Source organism: Hemiscyllium ocellatum, chromosome 17, assembly GCF_020745735.1.
Source record: "Hemiscyllium ocellatum isolate sHemOce1 chromosome 17, sHemOce1.pat.X.cur, whole genome shotgun sequence".
Taxonomy (NCBI): Eukaryota; Metazoa; Chordata; class Chondrichthyes; order Orectolobiformes; family Hemiscylliidae; genus Hemiscyllium; species Hemiscyllium ocellatum.
Window position 1 is genome coordinate 68597247 of NC_083417.1, and position 14637 is coordinate 68611883.

General features: G+C 40.9%; 1 protein-coding gene across 1 annotated transcript in view; it reads right to left on the bottom strand.

Annotated features, from left to right (window-relative positions):
- Nucleotides 1-544: 544 nt before the first annotated feature.
- Nucleotides 545-14637, bottom strand: part of sf3b3 (splicing factor 3b, subunit 3) — a 55385-nt gene continuing 41292 nt past the window's right edge. The window contains exons 21-27 of the mRNA XM_060838276.1: nucleotides 14455-14611; nucleotides 10108-10233; nucleotides 7545-7757; nucleotides 5353-5451; nucleotides 3934-4077; nucleotides 3037-3141; nucleotides 545-1019 (exon numbers count right to left, since the gene is read on the bottom strand). Coding sequence (XP_060694259.1) covers nucleotides 879-1019; nucleotides 3037-3141; nucleotides 3934-4077; nucleotides 5353-5451; nucleotides 7545-7757; nucleotides 10108-10233; nucleotides 14455-14611 — 985 coding nt within the window. The 3' untranslated portion in view covers nucleotides 545-878. The remainder of the gene's footprint in view (nucleotides 1020-3036; nucleotides 3142-3933; nucleotides 4078-5352; nucleotides 5452-7544; nucleotides 7758-10107; nucleotides 10234-14454; nucleotides 14612-14637) is intronic.

Consider the following 14637-nt stretch of genomic DNA (forward strand, 5'->3'; position numbering starts at 1 on the left):
AATATGGGTCTTCAACACTTTAAAAACAAAATCAACAAAGGAGTGGCACGTTGTTGCCCTACTGAATATTTGGCTCCTATGTACCTGATGTGCCCCTTCCCAGTATAGAACAAGTGAAGAGTGTAAATGAGCCATGCCTGGCCTAGTGTGTGTCTGATCCCAACTCGGGGAATAGCCTTCGTTTCACAATCCACCTCGAGACTTGGTTGACGAAGGAGAGACATTGAGTGATTAGGAAGAAAGAAAAAGCCAAGGATGCCTTTTCTTATTGCAGTTTAATTGAACTGTGGGGTCATTGAACTAGAGAACTTGCTCTTGAAGATTTCAGGTGATTAAACATGTTTCTACAAATGAAGGATGTAAAAATATTCAGCATCCTGAAGCTTTTTCTCCTCTCATTATACCTTTGCAGAAATGCTGTGATGGACTTCCAGCTGTGCTAACACAGCTAACATGTCACTTTCCTGTTCAGCACTTCAGACCAGGAATCTTTGCAATTAGAAATTGATTTGCAGCTTGAAAATGAGACAAAGGAAACACTAGACTTATTAAAACGAGGACTTTATTCTGCTGTTCTCAAATGGAAAAGCAACTCTCCTTTTAAAAAAAGGGTGCTATTCTCACAGCAGTGTCTTTCAAAAGCCCTTGCAAAAAATGTTCTATGCATGCCCTAACCCTCCCTCCCAACAAAACCTTTAAACATTTTAATGTACAAAACTATATTTACAAGAGAAAGTTCCAGCCCTTTCAAACAGTGAAAGTTGCTTTTCTGAGTGAACCACACTCTGCTCATGCACTTCCTGGCATTGTGCAATGCCATCATTGCACGTAAAAGTGAAGCGCCATATGTTTCCGAGGGACAGATTGTGTACATGCTTCTAAAATGCATAACGTGTTCGGATGTCTTCCAGTTTTTTGGACACCTCAGCAGGTGTTCTGTCCAGTTCCTCTGCCACACTCTTCTGTTTTATGGGATCCATTGAGTTGAACTGTTCACACAGGTCGCCATCAATTACATTCTAGAGGAGAAGCAAACACATACACATGTATTAGCTGCCTTGAGCAGTTCCATCTTTATTATGTAAAGACTGTGGACTTGAAAAAGAACACAATTGCATCTGAAGTTTTGTTGTAGATTTAAAATTTAAGCCAATGGAAGTTCAACACTACAAAGAACCAGGAAAGGTTGTTCTTTTTCCATTACACATCACTCGCCTTCCAATGAGTCAGTTCTTACTCGGAAATGTCCTAGTTATCTACATCTGTTACACACTGTTCCAATTTAGAATTATGCCACAAGAAAAAAAAAGTCTGTAGACACTTGAAAGATTTAGCCAGACACAAAACAGATCGTTAATCCTCAAAAGGCACAAACTCCTTTATAAGAAGTGCCTATTCTCATGTGGTCAATTAGTCTGATCCAACTGAAAAAAGGGGGATATGGAGGAGGGAAAAGGAAAATCCAATTAGAAAATCCTTATCTGTAATCAAACTACTTATATTGTGACTGAGCAAATAACGCACGCTTCAATCAATGGTCCAACAACAAATCTGTCACAAACTGATTGAATTTGAAAGGATACATTTTCTTTCAATCAGAGCTCTCAGCAGTTGTAACAATTATACAATGCCCTATAGGCAAGGAGGGTTAATTGTATTAATGTTTTCTTAAAAATGAAACACTGAGTTTTGAATCTTTGTAAAATATATTTTGCACCTGATGTGTGTAGTTTTCCAGCTTGATTCATCTGTCTCATACCATCTGCTCACTCGTCAATTTATTTGTGGGGGGAAAGCAACCACAACAGGGAGAGAAAAGGTTTTACTGATTATTATTAAGTGCTGAAGTACATGCACCTAAAAAGCCATTTTCACTGGACAGGCCCACAGTTAACTAATTGTACATAAGGGATTGGGCTCAGTGTCCCTACATGGAATTGGGCTGGGAACACCGAGTCACAGAATCCCAAATGGCAAACATACAGATGAGTAGAGTAATCTCAATCATGATGAATGGACAGACATTAAGCCTGTTAACACAGAAAAACAGGACTTCCAGAGGTTATCTGAAATCAGCAGAAATCAAAACAACAGCAGAAACGCTGACTTCTGTTGTTTCTCCAGTTCCTGTCATGAATATACTCGTGTGCCCATACAAGTCTTCAGTGAAGACAGCAAACATGAACCATAATGCAGCAGTCAACTCACCATTAGGGGCTGGGTATAGCACAATGCGATAAAACATTTGCAAAAAAAAAAAAATTCAATGTAATTAAATCAAATTACGATGATACAAATGACAGCAATCCATAGAGTTCTTAACTTGTAGGAGGTACACAATAAATCCACAGAATGATAATGTTGCAGCGCTAAGGTTCTTAATAGAGCAGAAACTCTTATGGTGTGGTGATAGACACAGGATTGTTAAATTCCTCAAACTCATACTCCATTTTTGTCCATGCGTGTATACAGAGTTACTGACCTATACCTTTGTCGCACTGAGCTACATCAGTAGACCTTTTATAATGCATATCAACATAGCTATATACTTCTTGATGTAATCACAAAAATACTAAGGTGTGCTTTTCAGGGATTGCAGCAGGTACCTTCAAGATCCAGCCCATGACTCACACAGTAGTCTGGCAATTCAGCTGACAAAGTTCTAACAATCCAGTATTATGTGTACTTCTATTTTCTCATCATTGCACTGTGTTGCTTTTATTTTGTATGGGGTTATGGGTTTGCAAAGAGCTATTTTTGACCTTTATTGATGGTTAAATGTTAAAGAAAAGATTTTCAGTAAAATCTATGGAAATGAATGAGGACATGCATTTAGTTTCTTGGTCACAAGGTGAACAGCTGCACACTTCAGAAAAGAAAACCTGGACATTGGCTTAATTAAGAGCTGAATCTGACACTTTACTGCTACACAGCAGATAGTGTTACTTTAAAACTTTTACTGGCAAAGTTGCTGCAGAATGAAACAGCTGTGTCCTTATTCAATCCAAAGTGAGTACTAACAGCAAAAACACCTACCTTCACTGGGAAGTAATAACAGCGGAAACTAAGGTGGTCACGACCACACAACGGAGGGTGTTCTGATCTCATGTGCATCTCCAGGTGTTGGAAGAAATCATGGTCCTGTGGAAAAATACACAGATCAATCTTAGTTTACAAACAAAAAGCACGAAACATGATCTACATCACCAAATGTCCTTCACTTAAGATCAAGGTGGTGTTTTACTATCATTCCAGACATGTAAAAGAAAACAAACACAACCACCAAAAAGCAATGAGTTACAAGAGTCAGCATGCCAAGTCTACTGCTGAGAGCAGGAGCAAACTCATTCTAAATGGATTTATTTACACATTGAATTTGGACAGCATTTATTTTAACCCACTGCTTGTTACTCAGGTGGTCAAGATAGAGCTGCAGCCTTCAGAGCAGAAGCTCTCACTCAGTTTAATCACAAGATATATCGAAATACAACAACCCTGGAATCTGATGCATTTAAACAAACTAAACTCAAAAATTAGCAAATAGTGCAATTTATAATTGACTACACAGAGAAACTGTGGTTTATTTTCTAACAGGGATATGGAACAGGGGCACACATGCCTGGAAGGTGTCCGGTTTGAGCTGAGTAAGGTAGTCTCATCTAGAGAAGTGGATTGTGGTACTCCTCAGGTTGGGAGGCAGCCAACAGTATGATTGCTGCTGACTGCCTTTTAAAGAAAAATTTGCTACTGGATGATATTGTGTATGCCCAGACAAGACTGGTGAGAATTATTTATGTTTGTCAACAATTTTACATGAAACTGTATCCCAGCAGCAGTCTTCATTGTCAAGATCAATAAGTGGACTGAAACCTCAACTTCAAACAATGATCTCAGATGAAAACTCTAAAGAAAAGCAATTGATATCTGACCCACCTCATGTGATGTGAATGGAACTAGGATCCCAATGCCTCCAGACAAGGTTGTGTACACAAGTGATTCTGAACCACCAGGAATTAACGTGGTCTTCTGTAATGAAAGGACTGACTCTCCCACATGATAATTAACAATGATCTCTGCCTGAACAAAGAACACAAAATCACAATTACACAAAGACTGCCTCCTCTTACTTGGACACTGATGCCACACTGAAAATTTGCAAGTAACCCACTTTACACTGAGACCAGCCCAAATACTGATTTCTATGATTCCTCATACTGATACTCCAGCTTTTGGTAATTTTCAGAGACAATAATTAATTGAGATAATGGATGAGTCGTCTGCCTTCAGGCAGCCAGTTACTGAAGCAACTCCAAAAACCCAGTCAGCAGGATATTTGTCTAGAAGCATCAAGAATACATGTGGATCATAACATGCTCACTTCAAAGTGTAAGAAAAATCCAGCAGTTCAAATAACCTTCCAAATATGGGTCATGATAATGTAGGAATCCTACAGTGATATGAATGATTATAAGTCTATTATTGGTAGCGATAGGACAAAATCGTGCTAAAAAAAAATCCACAATCTGAAAAAAGCAGATTGGTACAACACTGAAATTTGGTGGCTTAAGTGATTTGTTTGATTGGTTCTAAAATAACAAAGGTAACACTCACATTACTGACTTATCCCCCCAAGGAGTAGCAACAAGGGCGTAAAGAGAGAATCAAAATTACATCACCAAACACTGTTAAGATCAGCGTATGATACAAGTTTGCCACATTTCCATCGCTGCACTGCATGCAGCCTCATGATAATTTTCAGTTCACATGCATCTGCATTTGGAGATGGCCTCGTTAATTTTTAATATTGACCCAAACTATTCACAGTTCCATTCATTTTACTTTTTCATATTAGCCCAGTTAACAAGTAGCGTAGCAAGGAATGTGTTCAAAAAGACATCTTGGTCCTTAATCCCCTATCTCATGCTATGGCAAAGTAATCAAGCTCTATTCACATTTTATACCGATATGGTGCACTGACCCTGATGCAGGACAGGTGTTCGATTTGAACCCACGAACTAAGACTGAGTAATTTTATCCTGTAAGTACGAATGTATACAAATACCTATTGCAAACTAAAAGTCATAAGGAGAATTCTCATGAGCAAAAGGATTTTATCACATCAAACTAATTTCACATGGCTGTCTAAATTGCCTCTGCAGGGCAAAATGTGAATAAGCAGCAAGTCGCCATCGTGTCAGCATGGGTCATAAAAACAATAAGTAGCTTGATCAGAGGTTTCTTCTCACTTTCCACTGCTGCTGTCCAGTGCTTCTTACTCAGACATACTGCTGCAGGCCTATGCCCAGAAATCACCAGATGTAATTGCCTGTATTCTGAATAATATTCTCTTACCTTCTGGGAAGCTCCATTAAGTAGACCTCTATCCCACAATGCTTTGTTCCCAGTGGGATCCTCATCAACATCATCACTTGTGTTTGGAGGCAATCTCACCTGCAACAGTCACAAGATTACTCTCAATAAATGGTTCCTGTACGTTACTATAGCCCTTTATCAAAAAATAAGGCACAGAACTAGATATACTGACTGGAACATTTCACAGCAAATGTACATAATCTAAGTAAATGTGTCAATTGCAAAAAGCTGAGTGAACCAGTGACCACCGCCATATGTCATATTGACAGTTATTTCCAACTGGTTTAAGTCCTGATTGAGTGAGGGGTGGGGGGACCCCATGTTTAAAATATTTACCCATTTTCATTAATGTTGCAAAGTTGCTGGTGACACATTATTTCAAGCAGAAACATCTGTGTTTATTCACTGTAAAAGTCCTGCAGAAATCATCAACTGTATAAAAATGTGCTTTTCACAAATATGCACATCTGTGCACAGCTCTAGACAAGCCAAAAAGAGATTTGGATTGGAAATCTCAATGATTGCTACAACTGATACATGTTCAAAAGATTTGTATGGAAGTTTAAAGTAAAAATAAGCAAAATAGCAGATTTTTCTGTGCTGAGATTATCACTTATGGACTTTGGAAGATAGTGATAATATTTAGCTACAGAGCCATAGAAATGACACAGCACAGAAGGGGACCATTCAGCCCTTCAGCTATCAGCACTCATACTTTTGTGTAGCATCTTGCAAGGAAAGAATTTTTCCAAAACAACATGCCCAAGCCAAGATAGCCATCCTCAGGTGGAACAATGTACATTTAGATGTGGGAGACAGCTGACATGCTTAAATCACAATAAGCCAGTTGCAAGCCAATAAGCTAATCAGGTGTTTAGTCTGACAGACACCTAAAACCTCAGAACCCAAAAGGTTTCTGTGGATCGAGAAGATTTTTGTTTGAATGAAGGAGTGGGACACACATAACCCCTGCCCTGATAGGAAAGCTCTGGGGCTTTTATAACAGATCAGGCTAACTAAGGTGTTTTCTTTATTTTTCCAAAGCACCAAAACAAATTGGTTTCTCAACAGCTGAGCAAGCTAGGCATGGTTCATCATCGACTTGTTCCCTTCAATAATCACAGCTCCTGGAAAGTCTCTAGAAAACTCTCGTTATGAGAATGGTAGCAGGGTGGTAATGTTTCTGAACTAGCAGTCCAGAAGCTAAACTAATGTTTTGAAGACAGGAATTCAAATCCCGCCAAGTATTTAGATACATTTAAATCCAATTGTTTAATCAATCAGGAATAAATAAAGTGAGTATCAGTAACTGCAGGTTATTAAAATAAAACCTGAGTCACTAACGTCATTCAGGTTAGGAAATCAGCCATCCTGACTGAGTCTCGACCACATGCAACTCCAGACCCACAGCAACCTGACTGACTGCTCTCTGAAATGACCTAGTTTCTAAGAAAGATTGAATAATAAACCTGGATAGATCATCTAGAAGTGCCCTTGACACCAGGAAAAAGTAATGCACTAGCAATGTCACTGGATTACCAATCCTGAGACCCAAATAAATATTCTGGGGACACCGTTTCAAATTCCAACACAGCAGCTGGTGAAATTTAAATTCACTTGTTAACTCTGGAATTGAAAGCTAGTCTCAGTAATGGTAATCACTGACTGTCAAACAAACAAACAAAATGAACACTTCTGTTCATTTGGGAAGGAAACTGCTGTCCTTGCTCAGTCTGGTCTATACATGCAGATATTCCAGCAATGTGACTCTTAATTGTCCCCTGAAACAGCCTCGCAAGTTGCTCAATTCAACAGCAATTTTGCCACTGAAACCTAAATAACCCAATTAAAAAAAACACCCCACGAAGACAGCCTCTTTACTATTAAGCAGACTTGTGCCAAATTAGGAGTTGGGCCAGTCCAGTCAAATCAAAGCCTATATTTAATCAAATCAAACTTACAGCCAGTGTCCCAGCCTCCTCTATGAATGGATTAGTACTAAGATGCAGACCTTCTCAGTAATGCTCACCTCCCAAGAATGAAGAGTAATAAAAGTTCTTTAACCAGGTCACTCTATTACTATATTTCTCTCCTGTCAGCAGGTCTACCAGAGAATCAAGCCTTAAATATGTCACTGTCAATAACACAGGTTTGCGAGGATAAGTACTTACCACACTGATATTGCCAAATTTATCAGCACCAGCCATTGTTTCATAGTCCAGCAGACAAGCTGTGGTGATCCAGCGGGGTAATGTGTCATCAGCGAAAATAATCAGCTGGTTCTCATTGCGTTTGTAACGAATCCAGAAGAAGCTCTCCTGTACATCGGAGACAATGACTCTGTGTCCAATGGTGTGGATCGCCACTATGAAATTTGGAATATGCTGAAGAAAGTAAACCACAGAAAGTTATAGGGTGCGTTAATTTCCAAATAAAATTCCATACGCAATTGCAAACAGCTTTGTTATTGCTGCAATGCATTTTTGAGGAATTTCCTGATACCAGTTTTTCCTACTCTCCTGTACACTTTTGACTTGCAATATTGGACAGAAATAATGAGCTTTTTAAGCACACAATCTACATCCATCTTCCTTAGGATCAGAACATTGGATGCATCAAGAATATAGAAAGTTTCATTTGGGGGCTAGCAGGAACATTACAGAAAACGATTAAGCTTTGACATTGTCAGAAAATCTGAAAAGACAGTGATATGCCAACACCCAGGTCCCCTTGGAGATCTGAGCAAGCAGAAGCAACAAATTGCAAGGAAAGCCATTCACATGTTCAAGTTTTATATGCAGAGCTCTGCCTCTGCAACTAGATTAAGAGATGGAAAAAGGACCCATTCACTGCAAGTTTATTGGTAGACAATGGCTTGGTCAAACCCATACTCCAATTTTCCAGGTTAGAACATTGCATAGCTGCTTTAAAAAAGGGCAGGCTGCTGTCTCTGCTGGAGCATCCCATTAAAACACAAAACAGCTCTTACTCAAGTTTTCAGTTCATCTCATTGAAAATATAAATCACTGAACTTGGATCGTGATGCACGGGAGCTAACTGTAATCACCGCGACCTACAGCAGTACATCCCACTCTGCAGAAGAAGGTGATGGGAGGTGGTGCCATAAAATCACACATTAGGACACATTGCTGAAATCAGGGTTTGCCAGGCCAATCCTGAAACAAATGACTTTTCCCCCCAAAAGGAAACAAATCTCCCTAACTGCAGAGGCTAACATTCAGACCCACTGTATTTCCAAAAAGTTGCAGCAAAATTATGTAACTAACTTGATGCAATTTAGGGATGATTATCCACATTTTTTTTTGCATGTCACCCTTATGTTCAAAAAGGGTTAGTGTTTCCACTGTAAAAAAATTCAGATGAAGCAAGGAGTTCTTCACCCAATGTCCACACAGTTTCTATCCAGAGACAGAGCAAATCATTCAGTTCCAAACATTTGAGCAATTTGTGTTACTGTTGGCACTGTAGGACTTTCTTTCCACAAAACCTATTGGTACCTTCTTATACACTGACCAACATGTGACCTCACGAGGACATGCAGGCAGAAAGGAAGGAGGCTGCAAGAAGTTAACTGTCCAGAAATTCTGCTTCAGCAGCAGTTCCAGACACTTTGCAACATGCCCCACATTCTAAGGACTTCATGGAAGGAAGACTGCCCATATTCCCAAATTTGCCAGCGTTTGAGATATCAGTAAGCATCTTCTACATTTTACCATGCAAATGTTCGAGTCTCTGTAAGTGTCTGGGAACATCTGTTGTTTTCTCTTCCTCCAAAACTTGCTCTAGCAATCATGATAGATTGTCAAACTTCCCTCCAGCAATGTCCAAGGTATTACAAATGGAGCATACCTTCTTTTCTATGGTGGAATATTTTCACCTGTGTACTTCCATCACTGTAAGAACTGTACTTAGGTGTACTGCACAATATACAGGAACCTTGATTATCTGATCGAGATGGGTAGGCACTATTTCATTCGGATAACTGATTATTCGGTTAACTGATTTCCTCTGGGACTAGGGGGTTTCTGTGAAGTCTATTTCCCGTTCAGGAGACGAGGCAAAAGCCCCTTTCTGCTTGCTCCTAACCCCATCCAGTCCCACCCCGACCTCCTGCCCGCTCCCAACCCGATCTGTCCCTACCTGCCCCAATCCCATCCAACAGTGCCCCCTGTCCAACCTACCCCGCCCAACTCCCGTATGCCCCTTCTCTGGGACAGCTGGACTGGACACCAACAGTAAGACTGCTACTGCCTTTGTGGGGTAAGTCTCCAAATAACACACCCGCACACACAACTTTTTACTGCAACGTTTTGACAGGTTCCACCTCTGCCCTGTACAGGACAATGTTGGAGAGATTATCTGAGAAAAGAGGGGTTTAGGGTTCACCCCCGTGAACAACTCCAGAGAAAGAGTGGGGCAGGAAGTCAGTCATTTCGAAACAGTGCCTGGATTGTCTAGGACTGTTCTCTGCAGCATTTCAGTGAGCCGAGTTCATTTTTCATCATTATACCTGTAAACAAAAGACGCGATCAGGGCTGAAACAGCTCTTTGACATAATGTTTCTATTGGGACCTTGAGATCCCCTTCAGATAATCCGATATTCAGAAAATTGAGGTTCCTCTATAATACCATAAACAAGTGAACCAACTTGCAACATCAGTTTCAAATGCAAGCGCAAAAACACATCACCCGTAAAAGCATCAATCACTCTACCTTATTTTCACATTTCCTCAGCAGCTTCTTCTTCCCTAGATCATAGATGCGCAGGAGTTTCCCCAATCCAACCAGAACACGGCCTTGAAAAGGGGCAATGGCTGTTGGAACATCTTCAATGGATGTCTGTTTTTGGAGGGATTTGGCGGTTGGGGTTGGGAGAAGGTGGGAGTTACAGGAAACAGTACAGAAAAAGACAAACAAATTAATGGAATAATCAATTATTCAAATTGTTTAAATGTCAAATTCTACAGGTTTAAAATGTTTGTCTTGGACTTATACCATAAATTCCAATAAAGATTCATGAGTTTGGTATATCCTGTGCTTAATGTCAGTGCTATAAAAATTGAATGATAGACTGTGATGCTGTGCAGTAGAACCACAGGCATCATTTAAGTTTCAGGTCTGGCTTAAATATTCTCTCAAATATATCAGTGTCAGTCACCCCATAATAGTTCTAAGCATTTTGCAATTAGGACCATGTGCATCATGTCCAATATTTAACAATATCACATAACCTAGGGTTGTGATCTGAACCAGATATTCACTTCTTTGAGTTGTAGTCTTAAACTCACCTGTCCCATCTTTCAGTAGGCAGGTTGACAAAATATTTGCTTAAAGATCACACATACAAACACCACTAATCTGCTATATTTCACAGAACGAACAGAGTAACAGGTTATGGCCAGACCCATTGATTACAATCAATACAACTTGGTTCATACTTTAACAAAAAGAACATACTGTGTTTACTGGCATCAGCAGAATCATAGAATAGGATCACTACAGTGCAGGAAGTGGCTATTCGGCCCATCGAGTTTGATGTGACTCTCTGAAGAGTATCCCAACAGTCTCCCCCACCGGATCCTGTAACCTCAATTCCCATAGCTAATCCACCTAGCCTACACATCTATGGATACTATGGAGCAATTTAGCATGGCCAATCCACCTAATCTGCATATCTTTGGACCGTGGGAGGAAACCCAAGCAGACATGGGAAGTATGTGCAAACTACACAGACAGTTGCCAGAGGCCGGAAGTGAACCCGGGTCCCTGGCACAGTGAGATGAAGCAATAGTGCTAACTACTACCATGTCAGACAAGATGACTAAGTAATTTGTATCTAACTTCCTGCATTCAACCTACTCTAGGCAACATCTCATTCAGACAGCTTTCTAATTCCAAATCTGATTCTCAAAGTATGTTTTTACTTTCCTATGCTCAAAACATGAGGGGAAGGCCATAGACTAAGAAGCTTGCAGAATATTTAGTATGAAATCCTCAACGATCAAAACCTGGTAACAAATTGGAAAAGTCATTTTGATGTGTAATTAAAATGAATGATCATTATTCACTCACTGGTTGTGGGCATCACTGGCTTCTTGAACTGTTTCAGTCCATTTGGTGTATGTAAAATCAGAATGCTGCTGGGGGTGGTCTATATATGTTAGGGACACAGGGGGACTTTGACTCAGTGTCATTGGAAATACACACTGCTGCTACTGTGCATGAGTCGTGGAGGGAGTAAACATTTGAGGTTGCAGTGTTAATGAAATGGGTCCACTTTGTCCTGGATTGTTCAAACTTGAGTGTTGTCAGGGCTCTAATCAACTGCGCAAGTAGGGAGTATTCCATCACACTCCTGACTTGTGCCAGGATTGGTCAATGGATTTAGTAAGTTAATTCCATAATGGTGATGCTATTGCATGTTAAAGAACAATGGTTAGATTCTGTCTTGTTGGGGATGGTTATTGCGTGGCATTTGTCTGGTGCAATGTTACTTGACATCCTGTCAGCTCAAGCTCGAATATTGCCCAGGCTTTCCTGCGTTTGGGATTGGACTGCTTCAGTGTCAGGGAAATAGCGCCGACCATCGAGTAGTTATCAGCAAGCATCTCCACTTCTGACATTATGATGGAGGGGAGGTCACCGACAAAGCAGCTGGAAAAGGTGAGGCCTGAGGAACTCCTACAGACACATCTTGGAGTTGAGATGACTGTCCTCCAACAACTACAACCATCTTCCTTTGTGCCAGATATGACTACAATTAGCAGAGCATTTTTCCAGTTCTCAGTTTTACTCGGATTCCTTGATGCCACACTTAGTCAATTGTGTTTGATGTCAAATGCCGTCATCTTTTTGGAGTGCGAGCAGCAGCTGAGTTTAAACGAACCCGGAAGACTACAGCTAAGGTAAGACAGTTTGTTTTAAAATTACTTACCGGTAGCGGGCAGCGGTGGTTTTGTTTTCTCTCTCTTCACAGAAAGAGCGGGAGAAGTAGGGGGAAGTGACGACGACCAGAGGGGCAGCCGGGAAGGAAAGCAGTGAGTATATAAATTAGGAAGGCGGCTAAACCCGAGACTCTACAGAGGCCGGGTTCACTTCCGGCCTCTGGCAACTGTCTGTGGAGTTTGCACATACTTCCCATGAAGAGATGACAAGTAGGTTAGACCAGGGAAACCCAGTGAATGTGGTCTATTTAGACTACCAAAAGGCCTTTGATAAGGTGCCACACAGGAGGCTGCTGAGCAAGGTGAGGGCCCATGGTGTTCGAGGTGAGCTACTGGTATGGACTGACGATTGGCTGTCTGACAGAAGGCAGAGAGTTGGGATAAAAGGTTCTTTTTCAGAATGGCAGCCGAGCAGTGTGGCAGCTCAGCCGACAAGAGGTGTCCTGCAGGGTTCAGTGTTGGGGCTGCAGCTGTTCACATTATATATTAATGATCTGGATGAAGGGACTGGGGGCACTCTAGCGAAGTTTGCCGATGATACAAAGTTAGGTGGACAGGCAGGTAGTACTGAGGAAGTGGGGAGGCTGCAGAAGAATCTAGACAGTTTGGGAGTGATCCAGGAAATGGCTGATGGACCAAATGTGAGGTCTTGCACTTTGGAAAAAAAATAAAAGCATAGACTACTTTCTAAATGGTGAGAAAATTCGTAAGGCAAAGTACAAAGGGATCTGGGAGAGCTAGGCGAGGATTCTCTAAAGGTAAACGTGCAGGTTGAGTCCGTGATTAAGAAAGCGAATGCAATGTTGTCATTTATCTCAAGAGGATTGGAATATAAAAGCACCGTTGTGCTACTGAGACTTTATAAAGCTCTGGTTAGGCCCCATTTGGAGTACTGTGTCCAGTTTTGGTCCCCACACCTCAGGAAGGACATACTGGCACTGAAGAGTGTCCAACGGAGATTCACACGGATGATCCCTGGAATGGTAGGTCTAACATACGAGTAACGGCTGAGGATCCTGGGATTGTATTCATTGGAGTTTAGAAGATTATGGGGAGATTTAATAGAAAACTTACAAGATAATACATGGCTTAGAAAGATTGGACGCTAGGAAATTATTTCCGTTAGGCGAGGAGACTAGGACCCGTGGACACAGCCTTAGAATTAGAGGGATCAATTCAGAACAGAAATGCGGAGACATTTCTTCAGCTAGAGAGTGGTGGGCCTGTGGAATTCATTGCCGCAGAGTGCAGTGGAGCCCGGGACGCTAAATGTCTTCAAGGCAGATATCGATAAATTCTTGATGTCACAAGGAATTAAGGGCTACGGGGAGAATGCTGGTAAGTGAAGTTGAAACGCTCATCAGCCATGATTGAATGGTGGAGTGGACTTGATGGGCCAAATGGCCTTACTTCCACTCCTATGTCTTATGGTCTTATCTCACCTCAGGCCTTCTAAAATACATGAATTTACTTTGATTTAAAAACCCAAAACTTAAATGTTGCCCTTTTAAAACTGTGGGATACAGTCAAGTATGGTGGGGTTTATCGGTACATATCCACTGTAATGGTTTGTCATCAAGATCCCCATCTTTTTGTTGTACAAATTACTGATTTTGTTTAACACGAGTGTCAGTTAACTGGAGTTTAAAAGGAAACCATGCAATTAAAATTTATTCAGCCAGGAACCAAAGGAGATCTAATGGGAGTGGCGTAGCTCACCATCTGAAAGGCAAACTTTAGTGCAACCACAGACCACAAGTATGATTTGTCTATGTAATTAATTGATTTCATGCAGATAGCAGTAGATGGTGCTACAACTGGCTTCCTGATCTACATTATCAGCCAGGAGTAAGACAATGCAGATTTAATCTCCATTCGAGTGATCTACACACATTAGACTTGCACATTAAGAATTATCACTGAGTGAGCTACGATATGGAGACAAAGTGGAGTAAGTTGGAAAACCTCTACAAAAACCAAATACATTGGAAGAGACAGTGGCAGCTTTTGCAACTGTGTTCAGATCACTGTACATGCACACAGGAAACCAGCAAACAATATGAAATGTCTCAGCAATCCAAAATTAGTCAACTCTCCTAAAGGTTCCAATACTCACCTTGTGCACGAATTCTAGCTTCTCTCCGCTGTTTATAAGTTTGTAGGTGTAAATATATCCGCCTCCAACCGAGCGAGGATTGAGAATTAGGTCCTTGCCAACCCCTACCAGCACGTACCAATCATCACCACCATTCCCAAACTTACAAACAGCAATACTGGAAACACAATACATCCATGTTAG